This window comes from Capra hircus, chromosome 29 (assembly GCF_001704415.2).
Source record: "Capra hircus breed San Clemente chromosome 29, ASM170441v1, whole genome shotgun sequence".
NCBI lineage: Eukaryota > Metazoa > Chordata > Mammalia > Artiodactyla > Bovidae > Capra > Capra hircus.
This window is the reverse complement of record NC_030836.1, coordinates 48,950,296-48,965,462: the sequence shown is the minus strand read 5'-3', so window position 1 is coordinate 48,965,462 and position 15,167 is coordinate 48,950,296. Positions and strand designations below refer to the sequence as shown.

Sequence of the window (15,167 nt, the reverse complement as noted above, 5' to 3'; positions counted from 1 at the left end):
CTTCGCTTTAGTCACTGTGTCTATATGGCTTGAGCTGGACCCTTGCCTGTAGGTGCTGGTTTATGCTGTGCATAGGTGGAGTTTTTTCTGCTTCACTGAAACTCAGTGAAGAGCTGTGAGTCCTTTTTGAGATTCCCTGTCCCTCTAGCTATGGGGACCAATCAGAGGAATCGATGGCCGCCCCCCACCTCCAGGGAGCATGTTGGGACTGGTCAGGACTGGTGGGAATGCAGCTCCCCGTCTGGGGGGTTTCCAGGCTCAGTCCCTTGGCCTGCCCCCTCCGTGGCCTCTTGGGCAGAGGACTGTCTCGGGTAGATTCTTGCGGAATGATGGCCTCGTGGTGGAAGAATGGCCAGGGCCCCGGAGAAGGGGGCCAAGCAGGAGAAGGTGCCTCTGGTCAGGCTGCTGGGTGTGGTGGCTGCTGTTTGAGTAGCTCCGACTGGTCCACACCGTGCCTGGCGCACCGTGCAGGCCTTGAGGGCCCAGGCTGCCTGGAATCAGACAAACACTGCCTGCTCGCACTTTGCTGTGGTGTCTAAACAATCTCAGAAAAAGAGGTCAGGTTCTGTGTGACTCCTGGGGTGGGGGCTGGGGGAATGGGTGAAGATGGTCCAGATTTGGACTTCCAGTTACCAGGCAAACTAGCCCAGAGGATGTCGCGTTCAGCCACGCGGTTCACTTGAAAGTTGGTAAGAGCAGATCCTTCAAGTTCTCATCACAAGGGGAAAAATGTTTGTTCTTTTTTTTTTTTTTTTTTTTAAGAAAATCTTCAGGATAAATTGTTCGCCTTTGAAGGAAGATCACTTACTTGGCTGCGCTGGGTCTGAGCTGCAGCACGCGGGTTCTTTGATCTTCCTTGTGACACGCAGGACCTTTTCTAGTTGCAGCACGTGGGATCTAGTTCCCCGACCAGGGATCGAACCCCATCCCCCTGCACTGGAAGCGCAGAGCCTCAGCCACTGGGCCCCCAGGGAGGTCGTAGGGAAGAAGCTGTGTGTGTAGCCGTATGAGGTGATGGACGTTAACTAAATCACCGTGGTCATCGTTTCACAAAGTAATATCCAGGTCAAGTCATCAGGCCGCACACCTTCAGCTTAGTGCTGTGTGTTGACGGTATCTCAGGAAACCCGGAGTGGGGAGTATCCCTTACTTTTTCAAAAGAGGCTCTGATTGGACTTTCGCTCTTCGGCCGTCAGGATGTGCCGAGTGTCCTCTAACGCGATTTCCTCTCCTGGCAGGTGGCGATCATCGCCGGCAACTTCGAGCTGGCCGAGTACATCAAGAACCACAAGGAGACCGACGTTGGTGAGTAGGCTGGCTGGCTACCAGTGGACCGCGTGGGGGCTCCGGTTGGTCACCTCGCCGGGTTGGTTCGGAGTCTGCTTTTACGCAAACTTAACGGGAACAGAGTCCAAATATCTCCTCCACCTCTGTCGCTGCGTCTTCTTGACACGTGGCGGGGTCGGGGCACGGAACCCCTTAGATGTCAGGCAAGGGCGCCGGCGATGGCTGCAGGGCCTTGCCGTCCAACCGGAGAACCAGATCACCTTGCGACCGATTGAGAGGGGTTTACGGGGGGATTCTGTAACGCGCAATTCCATTTAAAGTCGGAGATGGTGATGAAACGAGGCAGGAAGAGCCAGGGGCGCCCCCCTCCCCCTCCCACTTCTGCGTCCCTGGCTCTGTCTGCTGATGACCGCTCCCCTTTGCAGTACCCCTCGTGCCAACCAGGAGGACTGTCCCTGCGGCTCCTCCTCTGTCCCGTCGCCCTGCCAGCGGCTGGGCGCAGTCTTGCATCTTGGAAGAGCCCTCTGGCCTGTTCCCTCCGGCCCCGGGCTTACACCGGACGTGCAGCGGGGAGCAGGCCCACTGGACCAGCAGCGGTGAGATTTCAGATGGCGCCATCCCATCCAGGGGTGGGCAGCGAGGCTCCAGGGCGCCTGGAGAAGTCGCTGGGTGGCCTCTGTGTCTTGTTGCATGGATCGCTACCCCCGTATTGGGCGCTGGGGGCACGAGCGATCCCGCGCGCCTGGCTCTCTGGTCTTTCCCGTGTCAAGTGTCTGGCGGGCGCCCAGCTGCCTCGAGAATCACGCAAGGATGCGGAGCCGGATGTCTCGCTTGCCTCATCCGGTCCCCTGTGCCGAGCATCGGGGCCTCCTGTGCCCGATGTTGATGTGGGTCCTCCCGAGAGCCGGGGCCGGACCTCCTAATTGCTCTGCGATCCGGGCCTCCTGCAGGGCCGCGTCAGCGTCTCCCTAAGCACATTATGCAGATGGATGAGTTCATGTCTGCAAAGCACTCTAGAGGATGAACTGAGCCCTCCCAGCTCTTCTCCTCCCACCACCCCCTGACACGAGACAGCAGTACAAATATACCGGTTGCCGTGAAGGGAATTGGAACTCTTGTCGAGCGGGGCAGACCGCCAGGAGGAGGTGTGCAGGCCCCGCCCAGGACCCCGGGGTGGTTAGTGGTCCCAGGGATATAGGATCTCTGAGTTCCTGCGATGGTGACAGACTTGGGGCTACCATCCTGATCTCGCCTGAGCCGGGGAGGCTTGAAGGGGCTTCTGCTGGCTATCAGGAGGGAGACAGCAGAAACTAGAGACTCTGCCTGCCAACCCCCAGCCCAGCCATACAGATTCACTCCCCTCCTCGCCCCAGGCACGAACTCAACAAGTGCCGATTTTAAAACCCAGATCGAGGCGGTTTCTGGCTTGTCTCTGCCATTCCTCATCTGGGATGTAAACGCCTCTCTACAAATATATTTTCTTATTATAAGAAGAATATCTGTTTGTTAGGTGAACACACCTTAACTACCATTCACCCACTCCAATCAATGATTTCTATAAACTGTGAGGGCTTACCCTGTCGAGATGGGATGGTCACGGCAGGCGTGTGGGATGTCCATGGCTCCGGCTGCGGGGAGCGAGGTTAGAGGCCTTTCTGCTGCACCTGTGTAGACACCCGGGGCTCAGGGAGAATGTGGGGTGGCGTTTACGATCAGCCCATGCTCTCTGTTACCTGCGCCTGGGCCTTTCCCCGGTGTGACCTAAAGGGAAATGTTAGTACAGGAATCTGTGCTCCAGCGCTGGGTCCTTTCAGCATCTCCAAGGGGGGGGCGGCGCGGAAAAAGACTCCTTCTTTCCTCTGAGTCGTCTGACTCAGCATGTCTGACTGGGAACCAGCAAACTGTGCCACGTAAGTGGGTTCTGTCGAAGGCCTCGCAGAGAGGCTGCAGGTGCTTCACGGGCACAGACGTCACTCGGGGCGTTTGTTCTTGGCCTCGTGGTAAATCCATCCTGAGGCCTCAATTCAGCATCCCGTGAACTGAACCTCTAGCTTTGCACTTGTTATTTGCTCTGTGCCCTGTGGCCACCCCAGCTTTCCATCTGCCCTTGTTACCGGCAGGGCTGGATACTGGGTGTGTGGCGGGGAGGGTCTGGCCCTATCCTGTGCCCCGAGTGGGTCTCGTTAAGTCCTCTGCGGGGGTCTGCAGCCCCTGCCTCTGGGTGGATGGATAACCCCAGGCAGACATCCGACCCTTGCTGAGCCTGCATGCCCAGCATCTCCAGGGCCGTGTCACTGACTCTGTGTGACCGAGGGCGGATTTGATGTAGGACACATGGTATTTGGGTGGGGATTGCCCAGAAGCAGACCTTGGGGCAAGGATGTGAGGGGTGGTTTGCCGTGGAGGGGGTGCCAGACAGCAGCGGTGGGAGCACAGAGTCAGTCCGGGCAGACAGGAGGCAACCCGGGGCCTTAGTCAGCAGGTGCTGCGGCCGGGTATTGTCGGGACCCCGGGGCGTCCGTCGTCTTGTCTCACCCTAGGGTGAGGCGACCTGGGTGTTTACCCACCGCCTCAAGTTCCTGTTGGTTCAGGCTTCCTCTGTGCAGGGAGGACCCTCCTCTGGGTGGTGCCATGCCTGTGGGGTCCCGCTGAGCACTAGGGGGCATGGGCAGGGTCCCGGGGCATCTCCCAGGCAGGACTCCCCCAGAACCACGTCCCAGAGTGATGGGCCGAGCCAGGCTTTGAAACCAGGCCCATCTGACTCTGGGGGGCTCTGGGCTCTTCACCACCAGGCTCCCCATCTCCTTGTGCACCCAGAAAAACAGGACTGCACTCAAGCGCTTCAGGCAGCAGTGCAGGCCAGGCTGGGGAGCTCGGGGTCTTCACCCAGGCTGCTGTTGGAACCTGGGCTGGACGAGTGGGTGGAGGGAAGGAGAGGGGGGGAAGAGGGTTCCTGGGTCCAGACCGCTGACAGCAGGATGGCCCTGCAGGAAGCTCTCTGCTCTCTTGGTCCCAGTTCAGGGCTCTGTGCTCACTAGAGCTGAGTATCTGCCCGCTGAACTCTGCTCCCCAGACGGGCTGAGAGGGCAGGGGTGGGCGGAGGAGGAGGACACTTGGGAGACGGCTTGAGGCTGGGCCTGGGGGCTGCAGAGGGGTCATCAGAACCAGTAGGATTAGGACTGGGGCACAGACGCTACAGGGGCTTCCAGGTGGCTCAGCAGTAAGGACCACCCCCTGCCAACGCAGGAGACTCGGGTTCAACCCCTGGGTCGGGATCCCTTGGAGAAGGACCTGGCAACCCATGCCAGTATTCTTGCCTAGGAAATTCCATGGAAGAGGAGCCTGGTGGGCTACAGTTCATGAGGTCGCAAAAGAGCTGGACACAACTGTCTAAGTGCACACACACACACAGGATCCAGGGCTGCCATCAGCCCACCGGAGGTCACTCATGGTGCTGACTGTCCCTCTGGACTGCTCCCTGCCTGACACAGGATCCAGAGCCGCCATCAGCCCACGGAGGTCACTCACGGTGTTGACACAGTTGTTATTCAGTCGGTCAGTCATGCCCGACTCTTTGCGACCCCATGGACTGTAGCCTGCCAGGCTCCTCTGTCCTTGGGACTTCCCAGGCAAGAATATTAATGTGGCTTGCCATTTCCTCCTCACGGGGATCTTCCTGATCCAGCCATGAAAACTGTGTGTCCTGCAAGCCTCCTGCATTGCAGGCCAGCTCTTCAGCATTGAGCCGCCGGGGAAGCCTGGTCCACCGTGGGGCCTTGGTACATGTCAGCTGAGTGGGCGACCCTCCCTCTGCCAGTGTGCCCACTCCACCTTCAGCCCCGCTGTCTTCTCAGTGTAAAATCCTGGCCTCGCAGCACCTGGAGTTGCAGTCGAAGAGTCGAGCCCCGTCGGCACGCCCGTGCTGGGTTGGGTGCGTTTGCCGGAGCGTAATGCCCTGATCTCCCCAAGCGTGGTCTGAGTAGGGAACATGGGGCAAGTGGGTCGTGTGGGGAGTGGGGGCAGTGTTTCAGCCCACAGCAGGTCACTCTGGGGCCGTGTGAGATTGCGGGTCTCCGGTGGGTCATGTGTGAAGGTCTGTGGCTATGTGGCTTTCCCATTCCAGCTTATGTGAGGGTCTTAGCTCCGGGACCCCACCTCCTCTGTGACCTGTGGGGGTGCTGTCTGTCTATCTCGGTTGGGGTGACCTTTTTTCTGCCCCAGACTCTTGGGTGGTGGGCGTCTGGTATGATTGCAGGGGGAGCTCAGGGACCATTTGCCACAGCCTTGGAAATCATGGTAGGGGTGCTGGGGAGGGGTGGGCAGGGGCCTCCTTTCTACTTTAGGATCCTCAGCAAATGTTGACTTCTGAGCTACACCATAGTGGAGAAGGCGTACAGGAGAGCGGGGTCTCAGGTCCTGCATCTGAGGCTTTGGGCTCTTTACTCTGCTAAGACGAGCCCATGGTGCTTGCTGCCGGGGTTGTCAGACATTTAGTGGGGCTCAGTGGGGGCTGGGGCAGTGTTTTGGGGGACCCAGCTCCACCTGTCAGGATCCTGAACTCAGAAGAGATGAAGGTAAGACTCAGCATTGCCTCCATGGTGTTGGGTTGCATTTTTGAAGATAAAGCATGGTGGAAGGATCCCTGGATTCCAAGCTGGGCATGAGGTTGATTTTGACTCTTCAGAATGAGTCCATTACAATGTTGCTGACTTTCTGCTTATAGCCCAGTGAGATGCCTTCCTGAAAAAGTCCCTTGAACAGCTCAAGTATTCTCCCCACCTCAAGCCACGGAGCCTCTGTTTTCTAGACACGAAAGTGCCCCGCTGAGAAATCAGGGTCCTTCAGCGGCTCTGACGTGGCCCTGAGGGGGGGATACTAAACCTGTCTGGTCACAGTGAGCTGATGAATGGGCCTCCGAGGTCTGCGGGATCCGGAAGTGGATCGGGCTCGCCGAGTGGATGCCATGCTATCCCTTTAAAAGCGAGAGTGCATCTTGTCGTGAAGCGCCCTGTTCACAACCCGGCCCGCGTGCAGGTTGCTGCCCACCGGTGCAGTGCTTCCGTTTTTTTCTTTCTTTCTTTTTTTTTTTTCTTAAAAAAACAACTCCCTCCCTCTTTTAAAAAATTAATTGTGACCTCCACTGGGTGGTTTTATTTGCCCACTCGGAGAAAGTGATGGTTTAAATGCGACCGTGAATACCAAAGTTAATCCTGCCTGTTGTGATCCACAGCTGAGCTGCGGCTGAGCCCATGAGCCCAGCAGGTCTTAAAAGCTTTTGCCATCGAGCGTTTGCGATGGCTTCTTTAGGATGGAGGTCCCCGAAAGCAAGGCTGTCGGGGAGCTGGGGAGCTCGAGTCCGAAATAGTCATGCAAAGATTAAGCGTGTTGCAAGCTGATAAGCTTTGGACTGAGATAACCTATTTTTTTTTTCGCCACCTTTGTTATTTTTGTTTTTGCCTGGCTCTATGGGGACATGCACTGTCAGATGGATTAAATGACATGGGTTGTTCTTCTTCAGCGGAACAAGGTTTGTTTTCCTATATCTTGTCCTTCCGCAGCTATGGGGGAGAGAAGTGAGAGGTTCTGGTTTTTTTTTTTTTTTAAATGAAGCCCATTGAGCTGGTGTGTGAGTTTGGGTGTCTGATGAGCCGCCCGAGGATCGCTTGGATACTGTTGCTAGGTTTCGAGACCGAGTGTCTGTGTAATTACGCTTTAGATATGTATAGATGATGAAGAGAGGGTGGTGTTTTCAAACAGATTTGTTAATGTATTATTTTGGGTGTGTGTGTGTGTGTGTGTGTGTCTGTGTGTTTATGTATGAGAATGTAAAATCCATGCTGATACGGAGCCATGATGCTTTGAAGGAAAAAAAAAAAACCTGTTTGGTAGCTGTCACCTGCTGTGAAATAAAATAGATCCGATTTGAAAGAAGTAGTCAGGTTTCCAGGCATTCGGACTGTAAAATGTGCCACTTACCATGAGACGTAGACAATGGTGTTAGGTAAACACAGCATCCTTTGTTTGCACGGAGAGCCAGCAGGTCCTGGGAAAACCCAGCGTTCTAACCTGCTTCATCTCATCAGATCGGCTCTTTTGGGGTCAGCACTGCCGTGTGCCCCCCTCCTGAGAGTGAGGAGCGAGGCTTCCCCGGGCTGGTCTGTCCCCCTGGACGGTGCAGCCATCACAGCTGCAGCCCACATTCCCAGAGAATATTTTCAGAGCGCGTTGCTGAGGGGAGGAGGAGTGGTGGAGCCCCAGCAGACGCGGCCGCTGAGCGGATGTGAGCAGCCCGCCGTCAGCCGTCACGGCTCATGCTGCTAAGCGTGGCCTCCCTCCCGGGGCCGGGGGAGCTGTGGCGCGCGTGCTGGCCGCTCGCGCTGGCTCCCTGTCCGCCCGCGGGCGCGTGGCTCCCTGCGTGCCGAGTCCTGTCCGCCGCCGGGGTCTCCGCCGTCCTCCTCCGCCGGGCTGCGGTCATGCGCCCGCGGCTGCGGCTCCCCTCCCCCACTCTTGCCATCAGCTGTGTGAGTTTATCCCCCAGTCCTGGGAGGTAGCTGCTGCCCGCTCGTGACCCTGCGCACCGGTCGCTCCTGTGTTCCGTCGGGATGGGGTTTTCACGGGTGGCCGACGGCCGGTGAGCGTCTGCTCGCGATACACGGTGGCCTCGGTCTGTGATCACTGGCCTTCTGGGGACGCTTGTCTCAGTCTCGAGAGGGCGCAGCCGCGGCCATATGGTCTTGACCTCCTGTGCCTAGTGTGCGTATAAACGTCGCACACTGCTGGTGTCCTGCCCCGAGGCTCCCCTGGGCCTCCCAAGGCACCCGTTCCCGTGCACACGGCCTGGGAACGCTTCTGGAGGCAGGCCCAGCTTGGGGACGTGTCCCCCAGGGCGGTGTCCCCCGTGCAGGGGACAAGAGCGGCCGCTGGAGCGCCTGTCCCACCAGAGGTGCCTGGAGGAGCCGCCCAGTGGCCCGCATGCATCTACTGCTTCTTGCCATCTGCGTTGAACAGGTCCCCAAACCTGAGTGTTTCCAGGCTCTCTGCTTCCCAGTTCCAAGCCACGTGGGCCCCTGGGGAAGACCCCTCCCCTGCTCTGTCCCACAAGGAAAAACGGCAGTCCCCCAGTCCCCCCGTCTTCCACAGCCTCAACCACAGTCTCTTCGAGACTGCATTCAAGGTGAGCCCAGCCCTGAGCCCTGGCTCTCAAGGCCCCCGAGGCCCCGGCACCTTTGACAGCCTTCATGGTGCAGCCCCACCTTCACAGTCCTCCAGTGAGATTCACAGATAACCTAACACGCGCGGAATTTTTTAAGATCAGCACAGCATTCTGACTGTCCAGGAACGAGAAGAGGAGCGGGACGAGCAGGCAGTGACCTGCGTATCTCTGAGAGCATCCCACGCGGGAGGGCCCAGTGTGGGCGCGGGGGCTGGCCCCCTCCGAGCGCACTCGCCCTCAAATCCCAGAGCCCCCCACCCCACCCTGGGCATCTGGGACACCCCCAGCGTGGGCCCTGCCAGCCCCTGCGGTTTCCTGGCACCATGAGCTCCGCTTAGCAAAGTTCTGAACCAAATGCCACATAGGCTCTTTCATACACGGCATTTGCGTTTTGGGAAAAATTCAGCAGGTACCTGTGTGGAAGGATCTATATCTGTGAGTTGGTGTGGAGGGTATGGTTTATGCTCCGTGTCTACACGAATGTCTGGTGATCATTCATAATTCATCCAGCTGTCCCATGACAGCTGGACATTTAAGGAGTCTGGCCCTTGACCACTCCCTGTGACAAGTAAACCCCCCACCTCCCAACTAAGGACATAGCCCCCAAGGCCCCCTGCCGGGGTGGACGCCAGCCCGTGTGGGAACCACAGCTGCGGTGTTGAGGGGGTGGTCCTACCGCAGGCCGCCTTGCCCCTGCCTTCCCGCTGCTGGGCTGCTCTCCACCCCAAGTGCCTGTGAGCACCCCTCCGCCCCCCAGGTCTGGTCCTCCACCCCGCAGCCCCTCCACACACCTGGGATGGCGGTTCTCCAGCCAGGGGATCTCTAACCCGAGGGCCTGCCTCTGACCCCGTGACCTGGGGTCCCCATCCAGGGCCCTCTGCCCGTCACGGGGATGCCGGGATGCAGGGAGTGGACAGCACAGATGCCATTCCCGAGGGTGAGGTGCGTGACGGCTGGACACGGATGGTGGCGAGTCCGTGCTCTCCCGCCTCCTGCCGCCTGGGACCCTTCACCATTTTCCGATCTGCCCTGGGGCCCGGCCCAGCCCCGCCAGGCCCATCCTCTCCTCCTTCCGCAGCTCTGCCCTGGATGCGGGTCCCAGAGAGGAGGAAGCATGCCTGGGGCCCAGGCTGAGTCTCTTACCCGCTTCCTGCTGCCCCGCCGCTCCCTGCCCGCTCCCTGCCACCGGTCCTCTGGGCTTTTCTCCCCGCACATCATTCTTCTCCCGCTGTAACTGCCCTCCGGGTAGACGCCCTGGCCCAGGCTCCAGACAGAGTCAGGGCCAGGACTTTGTGTCCCAGCTGGAGGACCGGACTTTTGGTGGCCAGTTCCCTTAAAGATGGAGAACGTCTGGGCCTGTGGGAGGGAGTAGGGAGGGGCTGAGGTCGGCATCCAGGGGGCCGTGGGGTCGTAACGGGCCGTAAAGTCGGGACGGCTCTCTGGAGGAGGCGGCCGCAGGCTGTCTGGATCTGAACGGCAGAAGCCGTGCCGTTTCGCTGCCCTTTCGTGCCTGGACCACACTCTGTGCTTTTGGGCAATCCCTGCCAGGGAGGTGGTGCTGTCCCCATTTTACAGGTGAGGAGAGTGAGGCCTCAGGCACAGACGTGAGTTCCATGTCCGGGTCGCGGGGAGCTGGGGTTTGGACCGGGCCATTCCTTACCCACCACGGCGCTGCCCTCCAGCCTTTGTGCGTCTCTCTCCTCGCCCCTTCAGTTCCTGGACCCTGCCCCCGCTCCCGCATTGCTGTGCCCCTGCAGTCCTGCCTCCTGGGGGGTTGTCAGGCGGCTCCCCAAAGCCGGGCACAGAGGCGCTCTTCCCTGAGGACAAGCTGCCCTTTCCGGGGGGCCCCGAGGGCACCGTCACCCTCAGCCCCTGGCCCGTGCTCTTGGTTGACTTTACCGGCACGTCTGGGTTCTGCGGGCCAGGCCCACGCTTCTCGGCATACCGCAGCCCAGTTGCCCTGGCCCCTGTTGTCGTGTCTCCTGATGACACCAGGTCGTCAGGTCCCATCCCAGAGCCTGCTGGTGGCCATGGAACCTTCCAAGGAGAGCAGCCTCCCATCCCTGGCCACTTCCGGCCTGGTGTCTTTATCTGAGCCATTTTATCCAGGAAAACCAGTTTCCCGGCTGCTCCAAGATGCACTGAATGAGTGGCCTTAGCCTGGGCTCACCAGCTTCCCACCTCCCCATCCCTGGGGCTCCCCGCCTCTTCCTAGGGAAGCAGCCCCTTCTCCTCCTCTCCCCCCACCTCCTCCAGGCCAGCTGACATGTCCCCCAACCCTGATCTCAGGGTGTCCCTCTGGGGCTGGTTTCCAGACCACCCCCCCATTAGCCCTGATGAGTTAAGTGCGTCTGTGTCATGGACAAAGGGACCAGTACATCGGAAGGAGACCAGGTTCTGGGAGTCCCTGCCCACCCTCGATCTCCATGTCCGGAGAGAAAGTCTGGCAGGGCCTCCTGGGAGGAGGAGAGGCCAGGCTCCTAGGGGAGGCGCCCCCATCTTAAGATTTGTGTACTCCCTGCCCCGTTTTCATGATGAGAGCTTGGAAGGTCAAGGTGTTTGGGGAAGTAATTGTCCCCTGAGGGGTGACAGTTGGTGACCCCAGGGAAGCCCGAACTTCCATGTGAAGGAGTCTGTGTAACCGCCTCCTGAATGCAGGCCGGCCGGGGAGGTCATGGGCCCAGCCTGAGTAGGGGAACAGGAAGCCCCCTTCCCCACAGGAAGCAGTGGGACCCCACCAGGTGGCCCCACCTTCTGGGGATGAGAACCTGCAATTCCAGGGAATAGGGCGCTCAGGAGGCTGCTCAGTCCACGGCCCTGGGCACTGAGTCATTTCACCCCACTCGGGGCCCCCCCGTGGGGTGGACGGACCAGCCAGACCAGGGCTCTCGAGCTGCCCTGGCCCCACACCCCCAGGCCTCCCTAAGAAGACCTGTCCTCCTCCCGGTGAAATTCCTCCATGCCCCCCATACGTAGGCCTTCCCTTCCAGGCCCTTCCACGCACATCAGATGGTGGCTGCCCGTCCACTCGCCACCCTCTGTCCAAGCCGTGAGCTTTCCCGCAGCACCCAGCCGCCTCCACGGGTCACCTCCGCCTTCCCTGGGGGTCTCCCAGCAGGTGCCCCCACCTTCTCCTTCAGCGTTCAGTAAGTGTTAGTCGCTCAGTCATGTCCACTCTTTGCCACCCCATGGACTGCAGCTGCCCATGGGATTCTCCAGACAAGAACACTGGAGTGGGTTGCGATGCCCTCCTCCAGGACATCTTCCCGACCCAGGGATCGAACCTGGGTCTCTTGCGTTGCAAGTGGATTCTTAAACGTCTCCAGCTACCTCGGAAGCCCATTCAGAGTAGAAGCTTGTTTCCCAGAAGTCGGGGTGCATGGACCCCTGGCTTGGATGGGGAGCCCCTGCCCCCAGCTCCTGGGACCTCACTTGTCCCTGCAGAGCTGCCGGGCACATAGTTGCTGACTGGCAACAGAGCAGGTGGCGAGCACGCAGGCGCGTGGTGGGCGGCAGCTTCCCAGACATCTGGCGAACCTCAAGCCCTGGAACCTCCCTCTGCCACCATGGCGAGAGTGCGGGGTCCCATCGGGGCTCCGCTCCACCCTGACCTCTCACACGTTCTTTCATCGCGGGGTCCCTGACTCACCAAGTCTGGGAGGGACGACAGGACCCCAGACAAGGCCCGAGTCGGGCCAGTGTCCTGATGCCCGCAGAGGGGGTCCCCACCCCCGGGTCCTGCTTTTAAGGACCCATCCATTCTCAGCGAGCCTGGCAAAGCCCCATGTGGCCTTTAGGGAAATACGCGCAGCCTGGAATTTTTGGACTTCGTTGCGTAGAACCACCTGGAGCATGTCCATGTCAACTATGTCAGGAAATAGGCGCGGGAAGTTTCTTTGTCGTGAAGGTGTGAAGGCGGCTGTGTAGGGGGACCAGAAAAAAGCATTAGGCCAAGTGCCAGAAGGACGTGGGTTCTATCTGGACTCGTCCCCGAGATCCTGGGGGAGCCCCGAGCGTCTCTTCCATCTCAGCAGCCTCTGCAGACGTGCGCACGATCTCCTCTCTGCACCATGGCCGTGCCCGGAACTCATGACTAGGCCTGGATTCAAATAGATAGAACCAAGTGTCTTTTCTTGAAGTTCCTTGGGGCTTTGCAAGCATTTGAGCCTCATACGCAGGCGGAGGGTTTGGAAGACTATGTGGGGTGGAATTCAGCTGAATGCAGAGAAGGTTTCTATTCTGGGTTTAATGAGCCTGAGCAGAAAAGTGCTAAGGTGGTTTTTGAGAAGGAAGAAGCCATCCATGTGGGCACAGAAGACGTGTCGATTTTAGCCAAGCTAGAAGGGACACATTGAGGAGCTGAGGGAGCAGCAGGTGGGCAAAAATGAGGCCGAAAAAGAGAAAAGTCATCCCGTCTTGGCTTGTGGGTGATGAGTGTCAGGCCCTTAGTCATCCAGGTCCAGACACAAAACAGACTCCAATTTCCACTCATCTCCGGGGCCATCAGGCTGCACTGACCAAGGAGGCCACCCAGGTGGAGGTGTTTCCAGGAAAAGGACCATAAGTAGCCCCAGAAAGCGTCTTCTAGGGATGCCCACAGGGGGCTGGAAAGGGAAGGCAGGACAGATTCTGTGGCCTGGGGAGCGGCGGGGGTAGGATATGGCTGGACCCGGGCTGGGGGCAGGACCAGCCCTTGTCTTAAACTGTGGCACCTTCACTCATCGCTGGCCAGCGGCCAGTTGTAGGTTCTGTAGCCATCCTGCAGCCAGCGGGGTCGGGGAAGGGTGCTACGCCAGAGAAAGGCCGCTGACATGCGCTGGGTGCTACGCCAGAGAAAGGCCGCTGACACGCGCTGGGTGCTACACCAGAGAAAGGCCGCTGACACGCGCTGCTGGGCACAGTGGGTGGTTCCTGAAGAAATCCGGTCCAGATCGCTCCATCGCTTGTCAGCCAGGGTGAGGTCAGGGTCCAGCCCAGGTCTCCCCCCTCTACCCCTCGTCCATCATGGGCCCAGCTTTCTTGTAGATTTTTCCACCAAGTGGAAGACAAATTCGACGTGAATGTACCTCAGAAGGGGAAGAAAGTGCTCAGAACACTGTGCTTTGCTCATTTCGTTGCAAATTTAGGTGACTTAGTGGTAAAGAATCCACCTGCCGTTGCAGGAAATGCAAGAGACTGGGGTTCGATCCCTGAGTCGGGAAGATCCCCTGGAGGAGGAAATGGCATGGAGAACCCCATGAATCCCTGGTCCACGTGTTTCTCCCACCAGAGGAGCCTGGTGGGCTGCAGTCCATGGGGTCACAAAAAGTTGGACACGACCTAGAGACTCAGCACACACGCACGTTACAACTCTATCAAGATCCTTTTCAGTGCCCAGAACAGATGATAAAATAGCGATGAGGAAGGGTTATGACAGAATTGTGTGGCCAAGGGCTTGGGGTGGGGGTGGGGAGCAGGTGATAGTTTTCACTCATTTCCTGTGGAGCCGTGCTGAGATTCCAGTTGTTGGCATCTGTGCCTCTCTGCCAGGTGGACAGATCCTAGACAGCACCAAAGCCAGTGTGAAGGACTGTTGAGTCCTTCTGGAACTCTCCAGCGCCTGGGGGTAAGGGTCTTTGTCAGCGTTCGGATGGACCAGGCTAAGCGGCGGTCAGAGCTTTGGGGTGGCCAGGCCCGTGGCCCCGAGAGTGAAAGTCTTGCCTCTGAACGCTTGCTCAGCTGAGCTGCTTCAGTAGAATTGCACCACCGTCGCTCAGAGCTGGGGACGCCTGTGGTTGGCAGCAAGGTCATGAGTGCCTTTTGCCTGCGGGGCCTGGGACAGAGTGGGTTCCTGATAAACGTCGGGGGAGATGTTTAGACATGGATTTTCTTCATTCCACCACAAGCAGGCCTTGTGCTGAAGCCCCGCCTCCCAACTCCCCTCCCCAGACCCTGCCATCCTTCCGGTCACACGTGTTTCTGTCACGGACCATCCGGTGCCGGGGAGGACAGGTTGTCCATCTGGCTGGTCACAGGTTTCGGATGCTGGGAACAGACCCAATTTCGTCCTCTTGACATCACCTGTTAGTGTCCTGATCCTGTGAGGCATTCGTGGACAACAGCAAAGTTTTCTGTGAACTGGCAAAAAGTTAGGGAGAACGGTGAGAGCGAGGGGTGATGGTGGCTCCGTGGGCACTGCCCTCCTTGGGGTCCTGGCAGTGACGCTGAAGAAGGGCCAGCTCCCGGGTGGTCCCGCTCAGCGTCTCTCGTGAAATAGCCTTGGATGTCTGCAGCATCTCCCACCTGCCCCGAGCCATTGGCTGAAGGGTCAGGGATCCTGCCCACTTCCGGCCTGAAATCTGCCATTTCCGTTTTCTTACTTCGCTCACTCCGTGTCTGGTGTAGCTGCGTCCATTTGTCTCGTGAGCACAGACCACTCCTGAGGGGCTTTGTGAGTGTCGGCCGCTGGAAGACTTCCCCCTTCCGGCTGCTCAGGGGTCTCGCTGCAGAGCGTTGACACTGCTGGAGCCAATCCCATCAGATGCATGTGAAGGTAGAGCTCGCGGCTCAGCGTCCCAGAGTCTCAGAGTCTCAGAATAGCCCCTGAGCTCTGGGATGCTATGGTCGTCATGGCAACGGCTCTTTGTTTGGGGAACCAGGCCGTATTAGCCTGTGAATAGCATGGATC

At 58.8% G+C, this 15,167-nt stretch overlaps 1 protein-coding gene across 1 annotated transcript in view; it reads left to right on the top strand.

Annotated features, from left to right (window-relative positions):
* The window catches only part of SHANK2 (SH3 and multiple ankyrin repeat domains 2), a 564,129-nt gene that overhangs the window by 207,088 nt on the left and 341,874 nt on the right, over positions 1-15,167 (top strand). Inside the window, exons 11-12 of the mRNA XM_018043149.1 lie at positions 1,239-1,305; positions 1,713-1,883. Of these exons, the coding sequence (XP_017898638.1) occupies positions 1,239-1,305; positions 1,713-1,883 (238 nt within the window). The remainder of the gene's footprint in view (positions 1-1,238; positions 1,306-1,712; positions 1,884-15,167) is intronic.